At 41.3% G+C, this 18871-nt stretch overlaps 1 protein-coding gene across 3 annotated transcripts in view; it reads right to left on the bottom strand.

Moving 5' to 3' along the window:
* Positions 1-18871, bottom strand: part of B4GALT5 (beta-1,4-galactosyltransferase 5) — a 108731-nt gene that overhangs the window by 18092 nt on the left and 71768 nt on the right. For all 3 annotated transcript variants that reach the window (XR_016280385.1, XM_089513850.1, XM_089513849.1), the window contains one exon: positions 1579-1713. Coding sequence is in view for 2 of the 3 variants with exons in the window: in XM_089513849.1 (XP_089369975.1) it covers positions 1579-1713 (135 nt within the window). In the remaining variant the exon portion in view is untranslated. The remainder of the gene's footprint in view (positions 1-1578; positions 1714-18871) is intronic.

Here is an 18871-nt window from a genome sequence, read left to right as displayed (position 1 = left end):
TAAAAAAAATAGAAATAAAAATGCCTGCATGCCTTCTAGAATACATATGTAAATTCTGCCATATCTGGATTATTTTAGGCTCAAAAGAAGCCTTTTGGGGACTCTGCACACTTTTGGACTGAGGGATTAATGACACAATTTGCAAATTTATGTTAGGAGTCTTGTTTCTCCTTTTCAGTAGCTCAGAAATTACAAAGTTACACTGTAATTACAAAGTGTATTTATATTCTCAATGAGTAGGCTTCTGGCAGCTGCTAGGGTTTATTTCCAGGACCCCACATGGATACCAAAATCTGTGGATAGTCAAGTTCCACTAAATCATAATAAAATGATGTCCTTTATATAAAATGGTAAAATTGAGGTTTCCTTCCTTTAAAAAAAAAAAAAATTCAACCCGCGGATGGTTGAATCTATGGACATAGAGGGTTGACTGTATGATAGTAGTTATTCTCTTGAAAATATGAGAAGCCCTAAAAGTGGCAAGCAGCACATACCCTTCCCAGCACAGATGACCAATACTCGAAACACAACACTTGCTGTTCTCTGTGTGTGCATGTGCACCTTCAAGTTGTGTGTACCCTCAAGCTGCTTAGAAATATTCAGGATGGTTTGCTAGTTCATACTCTCAGATGCAACATTAATCATAAAGAAACCAGATCACAGAGTTGTCAGTATCAACAAGTTAGCTATTTAAGACCAAAGAGGGTTAATCATGTTTTCAGCAAACAAAAATCACTGTGCAGCAGGTTGCTAATATAACTACAAAATGGCATATGCATCAGTTCGGGAGAGATGGCATATAGAGACTGTTTCTAGATTTTTCTTGCATGCATTTAATTTTTAAGCGAGATGTGCATACTGAAGTTTAGCAACTGCATTTCCATAGATCTCTTGGTGGGAAAGTCCAATGTATCTTTTACAAATGAAGATATAAGCTGTCTTCAATGGCTTGGTTTACAATTTGTCATTTTTGTTGTTGATGTGTGCTTTCAAGTTGTTTTCAACTTAAAATGACCCTATCACAAGGTTATCTTGGCATGATTTGATGGGGGGGCATGTACCACTGCTTGAAGTCACCCAGTGGGTTCCCATGGCTGAATGGGCATTCAAATCCTGGTTTCCTGAAGTCCTAGTACAACACTCAAACCACTACACCATTCTGGGTCTCTTAGGATTTAGAGCAGTTCGTTTGATATCTGAAGGCCCAGTGTCACATGCTAGCATTAACAGACATCAGTGTAAATTCTTTCAGTGCCAGGAACATGGGGAGGGGGCACTATCTGGGAGGAGACAGCCTTTAAAAGGAAGATTCTGCTTTACAGACTTCTGTTTTCAAAGGGAGATTACTAGAGATTTAAGTATCGTTACAAATAGCATTATCCAGTCAACGAATCCTTCTGAAATCTAGATTCTGCAACTTGCTATATCATTCATTGTGTTTTGCAGTAGCTGAAAGGAGTTCTATACTTCTATGGATATGTCCAGATGAAGAAAAATCTCTCTTAGTGTTTTATAGTACCCCGCACCCAGAGCCAAACTTTCCTATATCCCATAGGTATCAAGATTCATAAAATATACCTGAGTCATTCCCACTACTGTTCCTCTTGGCATAGGCACTGCGGACCACCTGTTCATAAACCTGAGCTCCTATTGTTCTCATGTTTTCACGTATCATGATGCCTTGAGCTTGCATCATGAAGAGGTAGGTGTTCACTGCAATAAAAGAAAAGTTAGATTAGTCACAGGTTTTCTGTAGAATGAGAAAACATTTCCTGAAGTTTAACACTCAAGTATCCAGCAAAATAGTAAACAGCTAAAAAAGAACAAATTTCTGGGAATACAGAAGAATGCAGCAAACAGATATCAGCTATTGAGTGAATAAACATGATGCATAAAATGTGTTAAGAGTCTGTTATTCTTGGGAACAAAGACTGGCACATGCTGATATCAGGAAGTTCCTAGCTTTAAAACGCATACACCCACTTGGACGGAAAGAATAAAGGTTAGGCAAGCTACTTTAGGCTATTGCCCTCACATTCCACTACAGTAGTGTTACTCAAACATTTTACCCTTGGGACTCACCATCGCATATACATGTGGATGTTGCCTTGACACAGCATATGAATAAAAACATTTTTTTAGTGAGTATGTTTTCATTCACACATTCATGTGTATAGATATTTTAACATCTTATAAGGTAATAACATCATTCAAATTAAAACGATTTTAAGTAAATTCAACATTTAATTCAGCACATGGGTAAATTTTACCTATAAAACGGTTTGAGAAGAAGTGAAGGAGGGATCAGAGGCCTCAAGTCACGTCCCCCCCCAAGCAACTTGCATACCACCCTGGGAGTCCTGCCCCATCATCTGAAAACCACTGCACTACACAGCTCACATCTAGACTTTAGGGAAAAAAATCAAAAATAGTAATTAATAAGGTTAACACCCTAGTCCCATTCATGAGCTCCACCTGCTTTACAACAAGCTGTAACTCCCCCCCATATGTTGTTGCAGAGTGACTTCCAAACAAAATCATTTGCAGCAAGTTGTAACTACACCCCCACCGCCCATAAGATGTAGAGTGACTTCCAATTAACACTATTGTTGTGATATGCCTTCAAGTTGTTTCTGATTTATGGCCATCTTAAGGGGATTTTCTGGGGCTAAGAATGGGCGACTTGCCCAGAGTCTCCTAGTCAGATTTTATGGCCAAGCAGAGAATCTAACCCTGATCTCCAGAGTTGCTGATTGTACCAACCTACAGAAGGATGGAAGGCTGAGTCAACCTTGAAGCTCCTGGGATCGAACTCACAGACTTGTGGCTGCAGTACCAACATTTAACAACTGCACCACCAGGGCTCAATTGCATCCTTTGCAACAGTGCTTGTTAAATTTAATATAGAATTTCTTGTACTTTTGTATAAAATATATTGGGATTTAAACTGTGATCGTGCTTGCAATATTCAATTACAGGTGGCCCCATAGAACCTAGAAAGTAGTACACTAGCATTTTTGTACTTAGCTACAAGTTGGAGTTGTAATTAACAGATCAATCTTTTATTGAACTGACAGGGAAAATTCACTACCAAACAAGCAGCTTCATCTATATACCGCTTCATACTGAACTAACAGTGTAACTGTAAGCTAATTGCCCCCAACAATCTGGGGACTCATTTTAGTGACCTCAGAAGGATGCAAGCCTGAGTCAAGCTTGAGCCCTTTTGCTGGTATTGAACTTGCAACCTTATGGTTTTGAGTGAGTGGCTGCAGTACAGGCATTTAACCACTGCACCACCAGGGTATGTGACAAATACAGTCATCCCTCCATATTTGCGGCTTTGATATTTGCAGCTTTGATTATTCACGGATTTCATTAATATGTTCTCTCTAGGACTGTCTAGGTCCTCCAGTGCAACTCTATGGTCAACTTTAACTAAAAGTTGCACTGAAAGACCTAGAGATTCCTAGAGAGAATACTCTACTAGGCATTTGTAGCTAATCCAGTGCCATTCTATGGTCAGTGTATGTTGGACATTGACCACAGAGTTGCACTGGAGGACCTAGAGATTCCTAGAGAGGTGTCCTCTTGGGGAAAAACATGGTGTTTTTGTTATTTGCGGTTTTTCCATATTCACGGGGGTCTTGTTCCCCTAACCCTAGCGAATATGGAGGGACAACTGTACTCTCCATGATTCAAAAGAGGCCTTTGACAAGAGGGGAAAGCTATCTAAGAATGTACCAGGCAGAGAGTTACATAAGTGCCACTGGTAGAGATTCAAAACAAAATATTTGTATGAAATTACTTCTTCTCCAGAAAAAAAAAAAATTAAATCAGAATGTAATAGCCTCCTCTCCCAAAACAAAAATTTAATTTTGAGGCAATTTTCTAGAAAAGGATACAAGAGTGTTTTTGTTTGCTATACTGTCGACACACAACTTTTACATCCCTCCTCTGCTATCTCCGCTAGAGTTTTTCACTCTGTGACAAGGAGCAGCTTTGTGTGCATAAAGCACAAAAGCAACAAGAACGTAAGAGAGGAAGATGACGCCTATGGTGCTCAGATCTGTGTGGAAATGGCCCACAAAATGAGGGATAGGGAAACAGTGGACATATAAAAACAACAGATGAAGAGGTATGTGCTAGACTGGGATTGAGCATAGCCGCACCAGATCCTGTCTAATCTTGGAAGCTAAGCAGGGTCTGGTTAGTACTTGGATGGGAGACCAACAACTAGGCTAGGCTATATTTCAGAGGAAGGAACTGGCAAAACCACCTTTAAGTATTCTTTGCCTAAAGAAACCCATGGGGGTCATACAGATTGACAGGCAACTTGATGGCACACATGTGCAAACACACTTACATTATCCACTGTGCTTTTTTACTCCCAACCTCTTATCCTCTTACCCAAGAAACTCTTGCTTATTGCATCTTTTCTGTGTATTGTTTATTTAAATTTACTCTCACTCAACTCCTTTCAGTGCATGACTGGGCAAGTGAGAATTCTAATTTCATGCAGCTCTCTCTCTCCCATGCTCTCAACAGGGATTATGGGGGAAGGAGCAAAATAATGGATAGGATTTTTCACCTTTATTCTGGGTAGTTTTTTTAGCATAGCACTATAATGTAAATTTAAACACTAAATTATGACTAACTTAAGGATAATAAATGTTCCTTCTTCCACATAAATGTAATGAATTTAAGGTTTTTATAAGCTTTTTAGTGTGGTTTTAACACAGTGGCACTTTTCCTCTTACTCTCCTATCTGTGGATGCTACCAAGAAGGGCCAATAAAAAAAATTCTTCTTGCTCTATGGGACACTAAAAACATAAACATAAACTGGACATGCTTTATAATCATACTGTCTGGTCAACTGTGAAAAACAGACAAGAGGCTTTGCCATAGGCCATGGAGGAGGGTAACTATGTAGTACTGGAAATTTTTCACATGTGCTCAAGCATAGAGTTTGTTCACTCTGTTCAGTCACTTATATTTTATCAGTGAAAAGCAAACTCCATTCTAGTAGAAGGTACAATTTTGACAGAAGATGATAAAAATACCAAGGTCTGCAGCTCAGAAATAAACGTCCCTCCACAAATTTATACATGGCTATATAAGTCAGTTCTGAACACTTCCTTTAGAAAAAAGGGGGGAGGGAAAGGGGGGGTTCTTTTGAAATCTCAGGTGCTAGCAACCAATCACTCGAATGTTACATAATCAGAGAATCAGTATTTTTGTAGTCCTGACCGTAAGTAATTTCCACATTTAATTCAGGCATAAGAGGAAACCTGACATCTTCCAGATACTTTCCATCTACATCTCCCCACCATCCTTGCAGGCTGACAATGCCAGGTAGGGCTAATGGCATTGTCTGACTCCAACATCACCTACACTCCCTACAGGCTCTTGCCACGTCATAACAAAATCAAGAAAGACTTGTATTTAAGATACCAAAATCCAGAAACTGTATGAAAATTATTTCACATGTAGTACTGATCAAGTTTGTCTCTAAGTTAGAATGAACACAATACTTTGGGTTAAAAGTACATTTGTCTGAAAGAATACCCCAATAGGTGAAATACTAAATTAATGTAGTTCTTATGATACTGACAACTCTAAGCACTCCATACAGATCTACAGATCTCAAAAATGGCAAAATCTGTGCCTAGGGTTTTGTACAGCTTTAAACTGCCTCTGGCAGGGGTGATCTCACATGAATGAATACTCTCCCAAGTGAAATCTACATGTTTGTCAGGAAGAGTTCTAGCATAACATTCTTGGTAACAAACTAGATTTTTGAGGGGCAGGAAGTTTCTTGTCTAGCAGAACATTAAATCACACAAATTTCTCATTATAAACAGAAGAGATACAAGTCACATACTAAGTGTCCTAAGAGTTCTTCTGAGACAGTGGCTATCCATAACTACATGCTCTTCTTATCAACCACATCACCACTCTACACAAGTATTTCTTCAATAACGGGAAATGGAGGGGGGCCCTATGTTGTACAAACTCTAATTGTGCTGGGTACAACCTGTGCTAGGTATAGTAAGTACACAGATAAAATGGTGCATGATAAAAAAGCAGAAAGCCAGCTGCTGCACAAAAGCATGCAACAACAAACTGGAAGTAAACAAGAGCCAACAGAAACTATAGGAATGATGAGCTGTTGTACGCAAAGTGCAACTATATGTTGCCTGAAAACTTCCCTAAAAATAATACAGTCATCTCTCCATATCCACAGATTCAACCATCCATGGTTTGCAGATATTCAAAAAATAGAAATTCCAAAAAAAAAATAAACCTTCGTTTTGCCATTTTATCTAAGAGATAGCATTTTACTGTACCATTATATTCAATGGGACTTGAGCATCCATGGATTTTATTATCCATGGGAGATCTTGGAACCAAACCCCAGCGAATACCAAGGGGCCACTGTAAGATGTGGGTCAGTGAAAGACAGTCAAATTAAATTAGTGGACAGATTCCTGAAAGCAATCAGAGGTTATCCCTAGCTTGATAACTGAATTTAATAGCTTTGGGATACTAGATGTTTTGTAAGAATATTTTAACATGCTTGGGTTATCAAGCTAGTGCAGATCTCTCTCATGTATTTCAATTGTATCCCTGTCAGCTTTACCATGGATGAGATGAAAATTTAATAAAATTATATGTACAATGAAAATACTTTAGATCTTACCAAGATGAACCATGCAAATCAAGAGGGGGAAGAGGTGACTACTATCATAACACATACTGCAACAATAGGTAAATGAAGTAAATCATTGCCTTAAAGTATATTGTTAATGCACACCAAGCCTGATAGTTGCTCTCTAGCAACAAAAAATACACAATCACAGATACAAAAGGATTTTGAAGCAAACAAAACCCAATTAAAACAGCTTAATGGAAGTGAGAGGGAAAGTATCCCAATTAAGCTGATTATAGGCAGTTTTGCAGAGGACAAGTGAAGTATAAAAAAACTGGGTCCACCCAAAAACAAAAACAAAATTAGTATTGCTTTAGTGTTAATCTTTATTTTATTGCCAAGTTTAAAATAATTTAACAGAGGTCTGAAACACAAAATGAGATAAATTTATGCAGATAAAAATTGATTGATATCCTAAATAGAATGTGGGCAAAAGTGTGTTCCCTATGAGTTAGAATCATAGAATCATAGAATCATAGAGTTGGAAGAGACCACTAGGGCCATCCAGTCCAACCCCCTGCCATGCAGGAAATCCAATTCAAAGCATCCCTGACAGATGGCCATCCAGCCTCTGTTTAAAGACCTCCAAGGAAGGAGACTCTATCACCCTCCGAGGGAGTGCATTCCACTGTCGAACAGCCCTTACTGTCAGGAAGTTCCTCCTAATGTTCAGGTGGAATCTCTTTTCCTGTAGCTTGCATCCATTGTTCCGGGTCCTGTTCTCTGGAGCAGCAGAGAACAAGCTTGCTCCCTCTTCAATATGACATCCTTTCAAATATTTAAACAGGGCTATCATATCACCTCTTAACCTTCTTTTCTCCAGGCTAAACATCCCCAGCTCCCTAAGTCGTTCCTCATAGGGCATGGTTTCCAGACCCTTCACCATTTTTGTTGCCCTCCTTTGGACACGCTCCAGTTTCTCAATGTCCTTTCTGAATTGTGGTGCCCAGAACTGGACACAATATTCTAGGTGGGGCCTGACCAGAGCAGAATACAGTGGCACTATTACTTCTCTTGATCTAGACACTATACTTCTATTGATGCAGCCTAAAATAGCATTGGCCTTTTTAGCTGCCGCATCACACTGTTCACTCATGTTCAACTTGTGGTCTACTTGGACTCCTAGATCCCTTTCACACGTAGTTTCATTCAGCCAGGTGTCACCCATCCTATATCTGTGCATTTTATTTTTCCGCCCTAAGTGCAATACCTTACATTTCTCTGTGTTGAATTTCATTTTGTTAGCTTTGGCCCAGCTTTCTAGTCTATTCAGGTCATTTTGAATCTTGATCCTGTCCTCTGGGGTATTAGCTATTCCTCCTAATTTGGTGTCATCTGCAAATTTGATAAGTATGCTCCCAATTCTGTCATCCAGGTCATTGATAAAGATGTTGAATAGCACTGGGCCCAGGACAGAGCCCTGTGGGACCCCACTGGTCACTTCTCTCCAGGATGAAAAGGAGCCATTGTTGAGCACCCTTTGGGTTCGGCCGGTCAACCAATTACAGATCCATTTAACAGTTCCTTTGTCTAGCCCACATTTTACAAGCTTGTTTGCAAGAATGTCATGGGAAACCTTGTCAAAGGCCTTACTGAAATCAAGATATACTATATCCACAGCATTCCCTTCATCTACCAAGCTGGTAATTTTATCAAAGAAAGAGATTAGGTTTGTCTGGCATGACTTGTTTCTCTGAAACCCATGTTGACTTTTTGTGATTATGGCATTGCCTTCTAGATGTTCACAGACTCTCTGTTTAATGATCTGCTCCAGAATCTTTCCTGGTATTGATATCAGACTAACTGGACGATAATTGTTGGGATCCTCTTTTTTCCCCTTTTTGAAGATGGGGACAACGTTTGCCCTCCTCCAGTCTGCTGGGATCTCTCCTGTTCTCCAGGAGTTTTCAAAGATTATTGCCAATGGCTCCGATATTACATTTGCCAGTTCTTTTAATACCCTTGGATGGAGTTCATCTGGTCCCGGAGACTTAAATTCATTTAGATTAATAAGGTGTTCCTCTACTATCTCTTTACTTATTCTGTGCTGAAATTCCCCTATTCTGTCCTCTGCTCCATTATCCTCAGGTTGAGCACCCTTTGCCTTTTCTGAGAAGACTGAGGCAAAGAAGGTGTTGAGTAATTCTGCCTTTTCTCTGTCTTCTGTTAGCATTTTGCCATCTTCTCCACGCAGTGACCCTACCGTTTCCTTCTTCTTCCTTTTGCTGCGGATATATCCAAAAAAGCCCTTTTTATTGTTCTTAACCTCTCTAGCAAGCCTGAGTTCATTCTGCGCTTTAGCTTTTCTGACTTTACCCCTACACATGCCTGCTATTTCTTTGAATTCCTTTTTTGTGATTTCCCCCTTTTTCCATTTCTTATACATGTTCCGTTTAAAACTTAGCTCAGTTGAAAGTTCCTTAGTCATCCATCCTGGTTTCTTGAGACACCTCCCGTTTTTCTTTCTCACTGGAACTGTTTGAAATTGTGCCTTCAGTATCTCTCTTTTGAGAAACTCCCATCCATCCTGAACTCCTTTATCTTTTAGTATTTCTGACCATGGAATCGCCCTCAATACTTCTCTAAGTTTACTGAAATTTGCTCTCCTAAAGTCTAGGATGCGTGTCTGACTATGCCTGGCTTCTCCTTTCCACTGTATTACAAACTCCAGGAGAACATGGTCACTTCCACCTAATGATCCCACCACTTGCACCCCATTAACCAAGTCATCCTTGTTGGTTAGGAACAGATCTAAAATAGCTGACCCCCTTGTTGCCTCTTCCACCTTTTGGACCATGAAATTGTCTTCCAGGCAAGTGAGGAATTTGCTAGACCTTGAGGATTTTGCTGAGTTTGACTTCCAGCAAATATCAGGGTAGTTGAAGTCGCCCATCACTACTACATCTCTCCTTTCTGAGTGTGTGGTCATCTGTTCTAGAAAGATATCATCCAATTCCTCAGTCTGACTTGGGGGTCTGTAGTAGACTCCGACTGTAACATCCTTGTTGTTTCCCTCCCCTTTGATTCTTATCCAGATGCTCTCCACCTGGCTTCCATGATTGATGTCCAGGATCTCTTCACTGGTGTAAATATCTCTGACATATAGTGCTATTCCTCCTCCTTTCTTGTTTGGCCTATTTCTCTTAAAAAGGTTATACCCCTCTATTTCCACATTCCAATCATGAGACTCATCCCACCAGGTTTCAGTGATGCCTATTATATCATATTTGCTTTGTTGTACTAGGAGTTCGAGTTCATCCTGCTTATTTCCCATGCTCTGTGCATTAGTGTAGAGACATCGCAGACCATGGTTCCCTTTTACTTGCTGCCTGTGCAAGTTTTTTTGCCTCCCACTGTTGGGTCCTTGCACTGTTTGCCTTGTTTCCTCTATGTCAGTTTGACTATTTTTGCCATCCCTTTCGCCTTCCTTAATATTGTCTCCCTTCCCCTCGGAACTCAGTTTAAAGCTCTCCTGATCAAGTTCTTGAGACTGTTGGCAAAAACATTTCTTCCAACTGGCGTGAGATGCAACCCGTCTGTTGCAAGAAGTCCCTCCTCATGGAACCGCAGCCCATGATCGAAGAATCCAAATCCTTCTCGGCGGCACCATCTGCGAAGCCAGTTGTTCACATCTGCTATTTTCCTCTCCCTTCCTGGACCATGCCCTTCAACTGGCAGAAGAGACGAGATGACAACCTGTACATCCATTCCTTTCAGCTTCCTACCAAGCGCCTCGTAATCCCTTTTGATGTTCTGAATGCTGTGTCTTGCAGTATCATTAGTTCCCACGTGGACCAAAAGGAAGGGGTATTGGTCAGTAGGCTTAACCAGTCTTGTCAGCCTCTCTGTCACATCACGGATCTTTGCACCTGGAAGACAACACACCTCTCGAGACATCTTGTCAGGCCTACAAATCACTGCTTCTGTACCCCTCAGCAAGGAGTCCCCCACTACGACCACACGCCTCCTCCGAGGCTTAGCAGCGACTGTTCCCTCGGGTGGGACTCTCAGGCTCCCCTGCTCCGTCCCTGAAGTCTGTCCATGCTGCTCTTCTTCATCCTCCTTGATAAGGGAAAGAGCTTGGAATCGATTCTCTAGCTGCAAGCTCCCCGAACAATTCCTTCTTGGCTTACTTCTCTTTGTGACATTCCTCCAGCTGTCTGCCTCCTCTGTTTGGCAAGTGACCTCTTCCACCCTAGCATCTTCCTCTGCGTGGTACTCATCCAAGATGGTTAGTTCTATTGTGTCCAGGAAATCCTCTTGTTCCCTAATCTGCTGAAGTGTAGCTACTCTGGACTCCAGCTGCTGCACTTTCTCCTCCAAGAGTGCTACCAACTTGCACTTGGTGCATGTGAAGTTCTCCACTTCTGTAGGCAAGAAGAGAAACATCCCACAAGAGTTGCAGGTGACTGCAGCAGATCCCTCGTTGTCCATACTGCAAAGTCTTTAGTAATGAGTATAACAGTCAATCTACTGGGAATACTTCGTTAAAGGAATGTACTGACTGCTATCTTACACTGCTATCTGCTATTTCAGTTGGCTGAAATGTGTCTGGAACGTTTGGTCTAAAACATACTGTAGAAATAATCCAGTTTGAGAACGCTTTAACTGCCATGGATCTATGCTAGGGAATTCTGGGAACTGTAGTTTTGTGAGAAATTTAGCCTTCTCTGTCAGAGACCTTTGGTGCCACAATAAACTACAGTTCCCAGGAAACTACAGTTTCAAGAAGACCTAAAATTTACCTAATTTTAAAGGCTCAAACTCATAGAGCCCCAAGTGTAGTTGGAAAGGATTTCAACATCTGGTCACAGCAGAGCTGATGATGTCCCTCCATACTACACCCTGTGGCACAAGGCTCCAGATGTTCCTGAGCCTGAAAGAGAGGCTTTTTGGATGAAAGTAGAGGGGCTCATTGTGCTTATGTCTCTTTGAATACCAGCAAGTGTCAATATTCTGTAGTCCATGCTTGAAGCCAAGCTATTAGAAGCAATTTAAATTTATGGCTTAATTCCAAGTCTGCATTTATTTATTTATTTATTTTCATCATTTCATCTACTCTTTAGCTGAAAAAACCTGTCAGAGTGGCTTACAAATATTAAAAGTAAGACCTATTTATTTGCAAGGTCTCCTGTGGTGAATGAAAATCACCTCTAAGCAACCAATTAAGAAAATATTCTTCACATAAGAAAATATTTTTCATAGATGAAAGAAAGCTGACTTAAAAGGGAAACTTATAGACTGACATGCCAGTTGAAACTTTTCAGGATAGTTCACAAAATAGCATTTAATAATAAAGCAATAATTAACAGCTGCAGCCAAAAGGAAAAGGCAGCAAAGACTAAAGCACCAACAACTTAAAAGGATTCATGAAATAAAATATTCTTAAAAGAGGATACTGTAGACATTAGTAAAGATTTCCTGGGAAGGAAATCCGATGGCTGGGATATTACAGCTGAAAAATTTGTCCCTTCAGAAATCACCTGCCTCACAATATTGGCAGGGGTCTCTGGAGGAGCGTATCTTACTAAGGAAGGTTAATGTGACAGATCTGTTTTTGTTTCAAGTTACCAGTGTTAAATGAAATGGTAGGTAGGTAGACAGATAGCAAAATGTTAGCCTATCTATAAGGTATTTCTACTCTCACTGTCAAAAGCTCAGGCAAGTAAAAATATGTTATGTTCTAGTTCCCAAAACTAGTTCTCAAAATAAAAATGTGGACTTCCCATCAGGGAACCAACCTTGCAAACTGAAACTTAATAACATAGGCCTGAAACAGACAGGCTAAATAAAGCAGCTTCCGGCCTTTTCGGGGGCATGGAACTTAGATGATGCATGCCCCTGAAGCAGCCGGATGCCGCTCCAAAGCCACCTGAGGTGGCTTGAAGTTGCCACCAAAGAAATGGATTTAATCTGCTCCTGCCAGTGGCCCAATCACCACTTCAGGGGTGGGCTGTCTGGTTGCTGTGGTCTGGAGTGATCACTGCTGGAGACTGCTCCTTCCGGGCCATGTGCTTCAGCCCTTAGTTATCATATCAAGGAGCCAAGAACACATGACTTTTATTCTTATTACAGCGAGTATATGAGTTGACTGCATCACTCATTAGAGAACAACTTTGACAATCTTCAAAAAAGGAACATGTAATGCTTGCACAATGGGGAGACAAGGCAAAAGCACATGTCTGTTTTGCGGTAGTTAGTTCAAAAGCAGTCACTGGAACAATCTGCATGGATAACATCCAAACTGAACAGAAGTATTATATTAGAATTAAATTTGATAGCTTTCCAAATTAATGAGATTATCTACAGCCATAAGAGATTATCAATTATTTTTATAGAAATTAATGGATTTATCTAGCTTGGAGGATTAAAACAAAGCAAGACATATGTTCTAATCCAATTTTAGTGTGTGGATAAGTTTTAACACCTGAGCTGGGTTACTCAGTAGCAATACAGTGTTAGCTCTAAGACACACACACACTCACTCGCACATTTCCTCACAATGACACCTGATAAATATACAAGTTTGTGAAAAAATATAGACCATCTATTAATCTTAGTATGCAATGCTTTTGGAGGGTCATTCTACGAAGAAGGTATTTATTTCTTTTCATTAGTCAGATAGCAAGTTGTCTCCCATCAGCTCCCATCAGACTGCCACAAGAGTCAACTAGGCTCTATACCTAAAACAAAACAATGAAGTTTATAAACTGGTGCTTGAGGAGAAATTTGCTCAAAATTATCCATTACTAATAAATATAGCAGGCATGCTGCACACAGAGATGTGTTCCTGGCTACCACAGGGAATTCATTAATTGTCTACTAAGAAACTCTGTATCAAGAGAATATGTTTTTGTAGGTGGGAACTCCCTGGTTTAGTCGCTGAAATCTCTTAGAAGCTTCTCATGTAGTGGGCTGGGAAAAATCTGAAGTGCAAAGATATTATCCAAAGAAGGAAGTAGTGGCTTAGGCAGTCCAAGAACTAGACTGTAAGCAGCTGAATGTAGATAAGAAGGGCCTGCCCCATTTTCAAACATACATGGCAAGTCTTCATATCCACAGACTTAAGCTATTTCAAATGTACTTAGGATACAGGAATAACATATTTCATTTTTATATAGCATGTAGATGGTATGCTGAAATAATCAGAAACCTCTCTCTCTGCAAGTCACATGAAATCAATATCTATGCAATATCTAAGCATCCACAGGACACCTTTAATGGCACAGAGTTACTACAGCAATCTTGAATTATCATATAAGAAAAATTCTTATATGAAAGTAAAAATTGGAACTTCACCAAGGTTGATAAGTATTTGGCAGATAACCTGTTGTTTGATATTATTAGAGAAAGAAGATTAAAATATACTGAAAGGAAAGCAGAAGCTTGGAATTTGGGTTGGGAAATCCTGCTTGAGAAAGTTAACGAGAATACGGAGTACAATGAAGTCAATAATGTAATTAAATCCCACATATTGAATGTTAGGTATTAATTGTAAACAGTATATTGATCCTAAACTCTTTCAAACCATGCAGGAATTGGGAGGGGGGAGTAGGGAATGGGGTATATGCACCATTGTACTGTATATATGTTAAAATAATAAAGATTTATTTTAAAAAATTTAAAAATATATATTTAAAAATTCTTTCATCACAACAAGTGAATCAAAGGCGCGTTACAGACTGCCCCTTTGGGGCGGCCTGTAGGCACTCCTCTCACCACCGGATCGGGGCCTCAGCTTCCAGAATGGCAGCCTCTGGGGCCCTGATCCACCGCTGCTTCCCCACGGCCTGGAAAGGGGTATCCTTGGGGCTTCATGCCCCAAGGACACCCAACGGCGGCGGGGAGGAGGAGAAAGGGGCCGCTTGGCCTCTTTCTCCCTTGCGTCACTGGTGCAGCCGTCTAAAGGTTGCGCCAGCGATGCAAATCACAGAAGGAGCTCCGTTTCGGAGCTCCTTCTAGCGCCACGGAAAGGGCTCTCTATACGTCCGCACCGCCCCGTTTGGAGGCGGCACGTTCATGACGTCGTAATGGCGGCCCCCATGTGGAACGGACACCGCCATTCTGTATGTCCTGGGGATGTACTAGGGTTAGGTGCGTGCGTAAGGCACGCACTTTCCCTAACCCTAGTACATCCCCAAGACGTACTTTACGCCCGTCTGTAATGGGCCTATGGCTATCTTGTAAGGTAAATTCTGTTATTCCAGAAATTCACCATATTCTATTAATGAATTTAAAACACCTAGATATTCCTACACTTAGCAGTTATGCATGTAACAAAAGGCTAACCACAAGAGCTGTATAGCAATATATCTTGAAACAGAATATTATTTATTTATTTCCAGGATTTATATCCTGCCTTTCTCCCACTGTCGGATCCAAGGGGGCTGTATTACAAACACTGATGCAGAAAAGGCTATAACTATAGTACTGAAAGTGTAGTATACTGTACTTAGTGATAGTTTCTTCTAGACACCTTAGAATCTGAAGTCTGTATAATTAGCTATCTATTAACAATTGCATACAATTTTGCTTCTTTGAAACAGGCATCATTTAGATGACATTTCAAAAACTCCAAATAAACAAGTTACTATAAAATCTAAACCATACTTAGGGCTAGGCAACAAGGTAAAACAACAAGGTAAGACAGTATGTCTACATGTAACTGTGCAAGTCACTAAATATCACAGATGCTTCAAGGACTCTGGATCTGGTGGGGAGCATATGATTGTGGTGAATGATTGTTTCCTGCCAGAAAATAATCTCCCCTCATTAGCAGCCTTGAAGAGATAAGTGAAAAACTGTACATAAACAGCAATGCACAGAAAAATGGGAAGTTTCAATTAATTACTATAAAGCGGAAGACATTATCTAGCTTCTAATGTTGTGCAAGCATTCATAGCGAAAAGGCTGACTGTGTGGGTACAAGGACACATACTTCTCTGCTGAAGATAAGAGGAAAGAACTCACCACAATGCTATTAAAAATAAGCCACCTGATGCTGATCCAAGGAAAGGGCGTGGTGGCTCAAAATATCTTCAATATACATGAGTCAAAACCAAAAATAGAAACTTGAAGGGAATGGGGCGGGGGAAAAACTATAAAAAAGAAATGATTAATCAAAATGGATTTCACTCACAAGAAAATGACTCAGGGGCACAGTTTGGCTTTTGTGAAGGTTTGCACTAGTGAAAGGCTAGGAAAGTTGTACAGCACTTAGATGCAGGAGACACTCATTCAGTAGTTATTTAATACATGGATAGGAGCTTATCTGCAGAGTAGGGGGGGAAATCCTTACTTCTCTCTTCCCTCCAGGGGAAGATTAGGATTTACTTAAGAATGTTGCCACATATATTCCTGAAAGCTCTTGAAGAAAATAACTCAGCAACTTCTGTTTCTAGCAACCACATGCCGCGGCCCCAATTGGCCTTGAAGCCAGTCCAAAAAGGTACTGAAAAGATCCACTACTTTTTCAGACGAAAAAAAGCCAACCTTCCTGGCCCTGCTGAAGCCGAAAGCCAGCTTCAAAATACTCTGACAGCATGTAAGCACTGCACCTCCAGAGCATCTTGAAGCCACTTATGTCTGGGTGATCACCCAACTTCTGGGCGGCTTTGGAACATGCAGTTATGACCCCAGCATACAGCCAAGCTCATCATCATGGCACTACCTTTCTACAGAGGTGAGCTTGCATGCTTCTGTGAGGCAAGAGGAAAAGCTGACATTAGCAGTGCTGCTGGTAGGATCTCCCATGTCAGCCATACGAAATGTGCCCAACAGATACTGGACAATAGCGGTAGTGGAGTGTGATACTGGTGGAGGATCTCTTGGAAGACCATGACAGTAACACCATAGCTAACAACAATCTGCTGACTTGGAACTGTGATTCTTCTGAGTGGTCATCTGTAAACTCACACAAATGGGAAATCTGAGCCTTCACAACACATCATTTGAATAAAATGATTCTCTTGCATCTCCAAAGGTGGACAACCAAAATGGTGAAGGCTCTAGAAACCATACCCTATGAGGAAAGACTTAGGGAGCTGGAGAAGAGATGAGATGATAGCTCTGTTTAAATATTAGAAGGGGTGTCACATTGAGGCTAGAGCAAGCTTGTTTTCTGCTGCTCCAGAGAATAGACCCGGAACAATGGATTCAAACTACAGGAAGAGAAATTCCACTTCAACATTAGAAGGAACTTCCTGACAGTAAGAGCTGTTTGAAAGTGGAACACACTCCCTTGGAGAGTGGTGAAGTCTCCTTCTTTGGAGGTTTTTAAACAGAGCTGGATGGCCATCTGTCAGGAGTGCTTTGACTGTGAGTTCCTGCATGGAAAGAGGTTGGACATGATGCCCGTGTAGCCTCTTCCAATTCTATTATTCTATTTGGAACCTTCTAGAGCCAGGAAATAAGTATTTTGGCAGTAGCCCCTCCCTCCTAGGTATGTGTGATCAGTGTGATTCCTGCTCAGTCTCCCAGTTCCTTGGAAGAAATAGCAGCAGCCAACGAGTTAAGGAGAGTAGGACACCAGAGGGAGGATGAGCAGGGTTGTGTGAGTTTACAGATGACCGCTCCAAGAACCACAACCTGTTCTTCTTCAAAGTCTCTATGAATCACACAAATGGGAGACTAGCATATTATGGGAATATTATGTGACGCATGAAAAAAGGATAACTCTCTTAAAAGTGGCCTCCAACCAGGATCTTGCATCAAGTATGTGATGCCTTATGACAGTAGAGAGCTAGGACCAGGTAGCTGCCCTACAAATGCTCTGTAGCAGAACACCTCTCATGAACACAGTTGAAGCAGCCAACAGTTCTGGTGGAATGACTCCCTAATATAGAAAAGAGTAACTGAATCATAGAGTTGGAAGAGACCACAAGGGCCAAGGGCCTTCCAGTCCAACCCCTGCCATGCAGGAACTTTCAATCAAAGCATTCCCAAAAGAATAGGCAAGTCAGTATCAGCAACCCAACTGGAGAAGTGTTGTACTGACAACTGTTGGCCTTCCTTGCTGGCTGAGTAGCAAGGAAAAGGTCACTGAGCAAGTCAGTGTCAGCAACCCACCTGGAGAAATGTTGTACCAATAACTGTTGGCCTTCCTTGCTGGCTGAGTAGCAAAGAAAAGGTCACGGAGACCTGTAAAACAAAGCCATATGGTCTACATTCGTCTTGGCTTTACTTCGCGAACAAAGATTCAGGAAGGACTCATCCGTGCTTTCTACAAGCGCATTGATGTTGGATGTATCCTTCGAGCCTGTGCAATGGATTTTTCTGGTGGAGCACAGCGTGCACAGAACTGGCCTCACCCTTTAAACTAGAGGCTCGACTGCTGAGGCCTTGACAAGCATGGATGGTGGCAGCGAGGTCCTCAGGTCGTAGGTTTGATTAGTTTTCTTCTCTTAGATGGTTGACCTTACAGGGTTAGACGAGCACCATCTGCCCGGGTTTGGGATTAGAGTTATCCTTCTTCTAGGATGGTTGCCATAAGGCTAGAGAGCCCATCCTGCCCTTTCGCACTCTTGGTGAGACCCTTCAGTTGTGACCTGTCTGGCATGGGAGGCCCTGCCGGTGGCTATTATACCACCGCCAGCATAGCTCACAACTTCATTAGGGTACGCAACCCTCTCCCCCACACATAGCTGGAGGAGAATAGGAGGCCAGAAGATGACAGTTAAGGAGGGAGGAGCTTCTTTCTTCAGGCTCTACATAAAACCACAATATATTTTGAACATCAAAGGAATGGATGGGGCATTCCAAGTCAGAGGTAGAGTAGCACAATGTCCTGGTTGAGGTGAAAGGCAGAAATCACTAGGCAGGAAGGATGATAATGATAAACTTTAGTTATACCCCGCCTCTCTGTCAATGACAATTGAGGCAGCTTACAGTTAAAACAGGATATATCAGGCCAGAGAACCACCTTGTCCTCATGGAAGTGAAGATAAGGGGAGTCAACTCTGAGGTCGCATTGTTCCCCATCTCTCCTACCTCAAGTTATGAGCGCTAAAAAGGCCATCTTTTAGGTAAGTAGTCTCTGATCACATGGGGATAGTGGTTCAAAGGATTTGACAAGTGGGAAAGACCCAACAGTGAGCAGCAAGGCCAGACATGGGGGATGCAGGTTCTTGTACCCTCTTTTTCAGGTACAGAATGGCCCA

This window comes from Sceloporus occidentalis, unplaced genomic scaffold (assembly GCF_023333645.1).
Source record: "Sceloporus occidentalis isolate IW3139 unplaced genomic scaffold, rSceOcc1.0.p SCAF_3, whole genome shotgun sequence".
Taxonomy (NCBI): Eukaryota; Metazoa; Chordata; class Lepidosauria; order Squamata; family Phrynosomatidae; genus Sceloporus; species Sceloporus occidentalis.
This window is presented reverse-complemented; position numbering and strand designations above follow the sequence as displayed.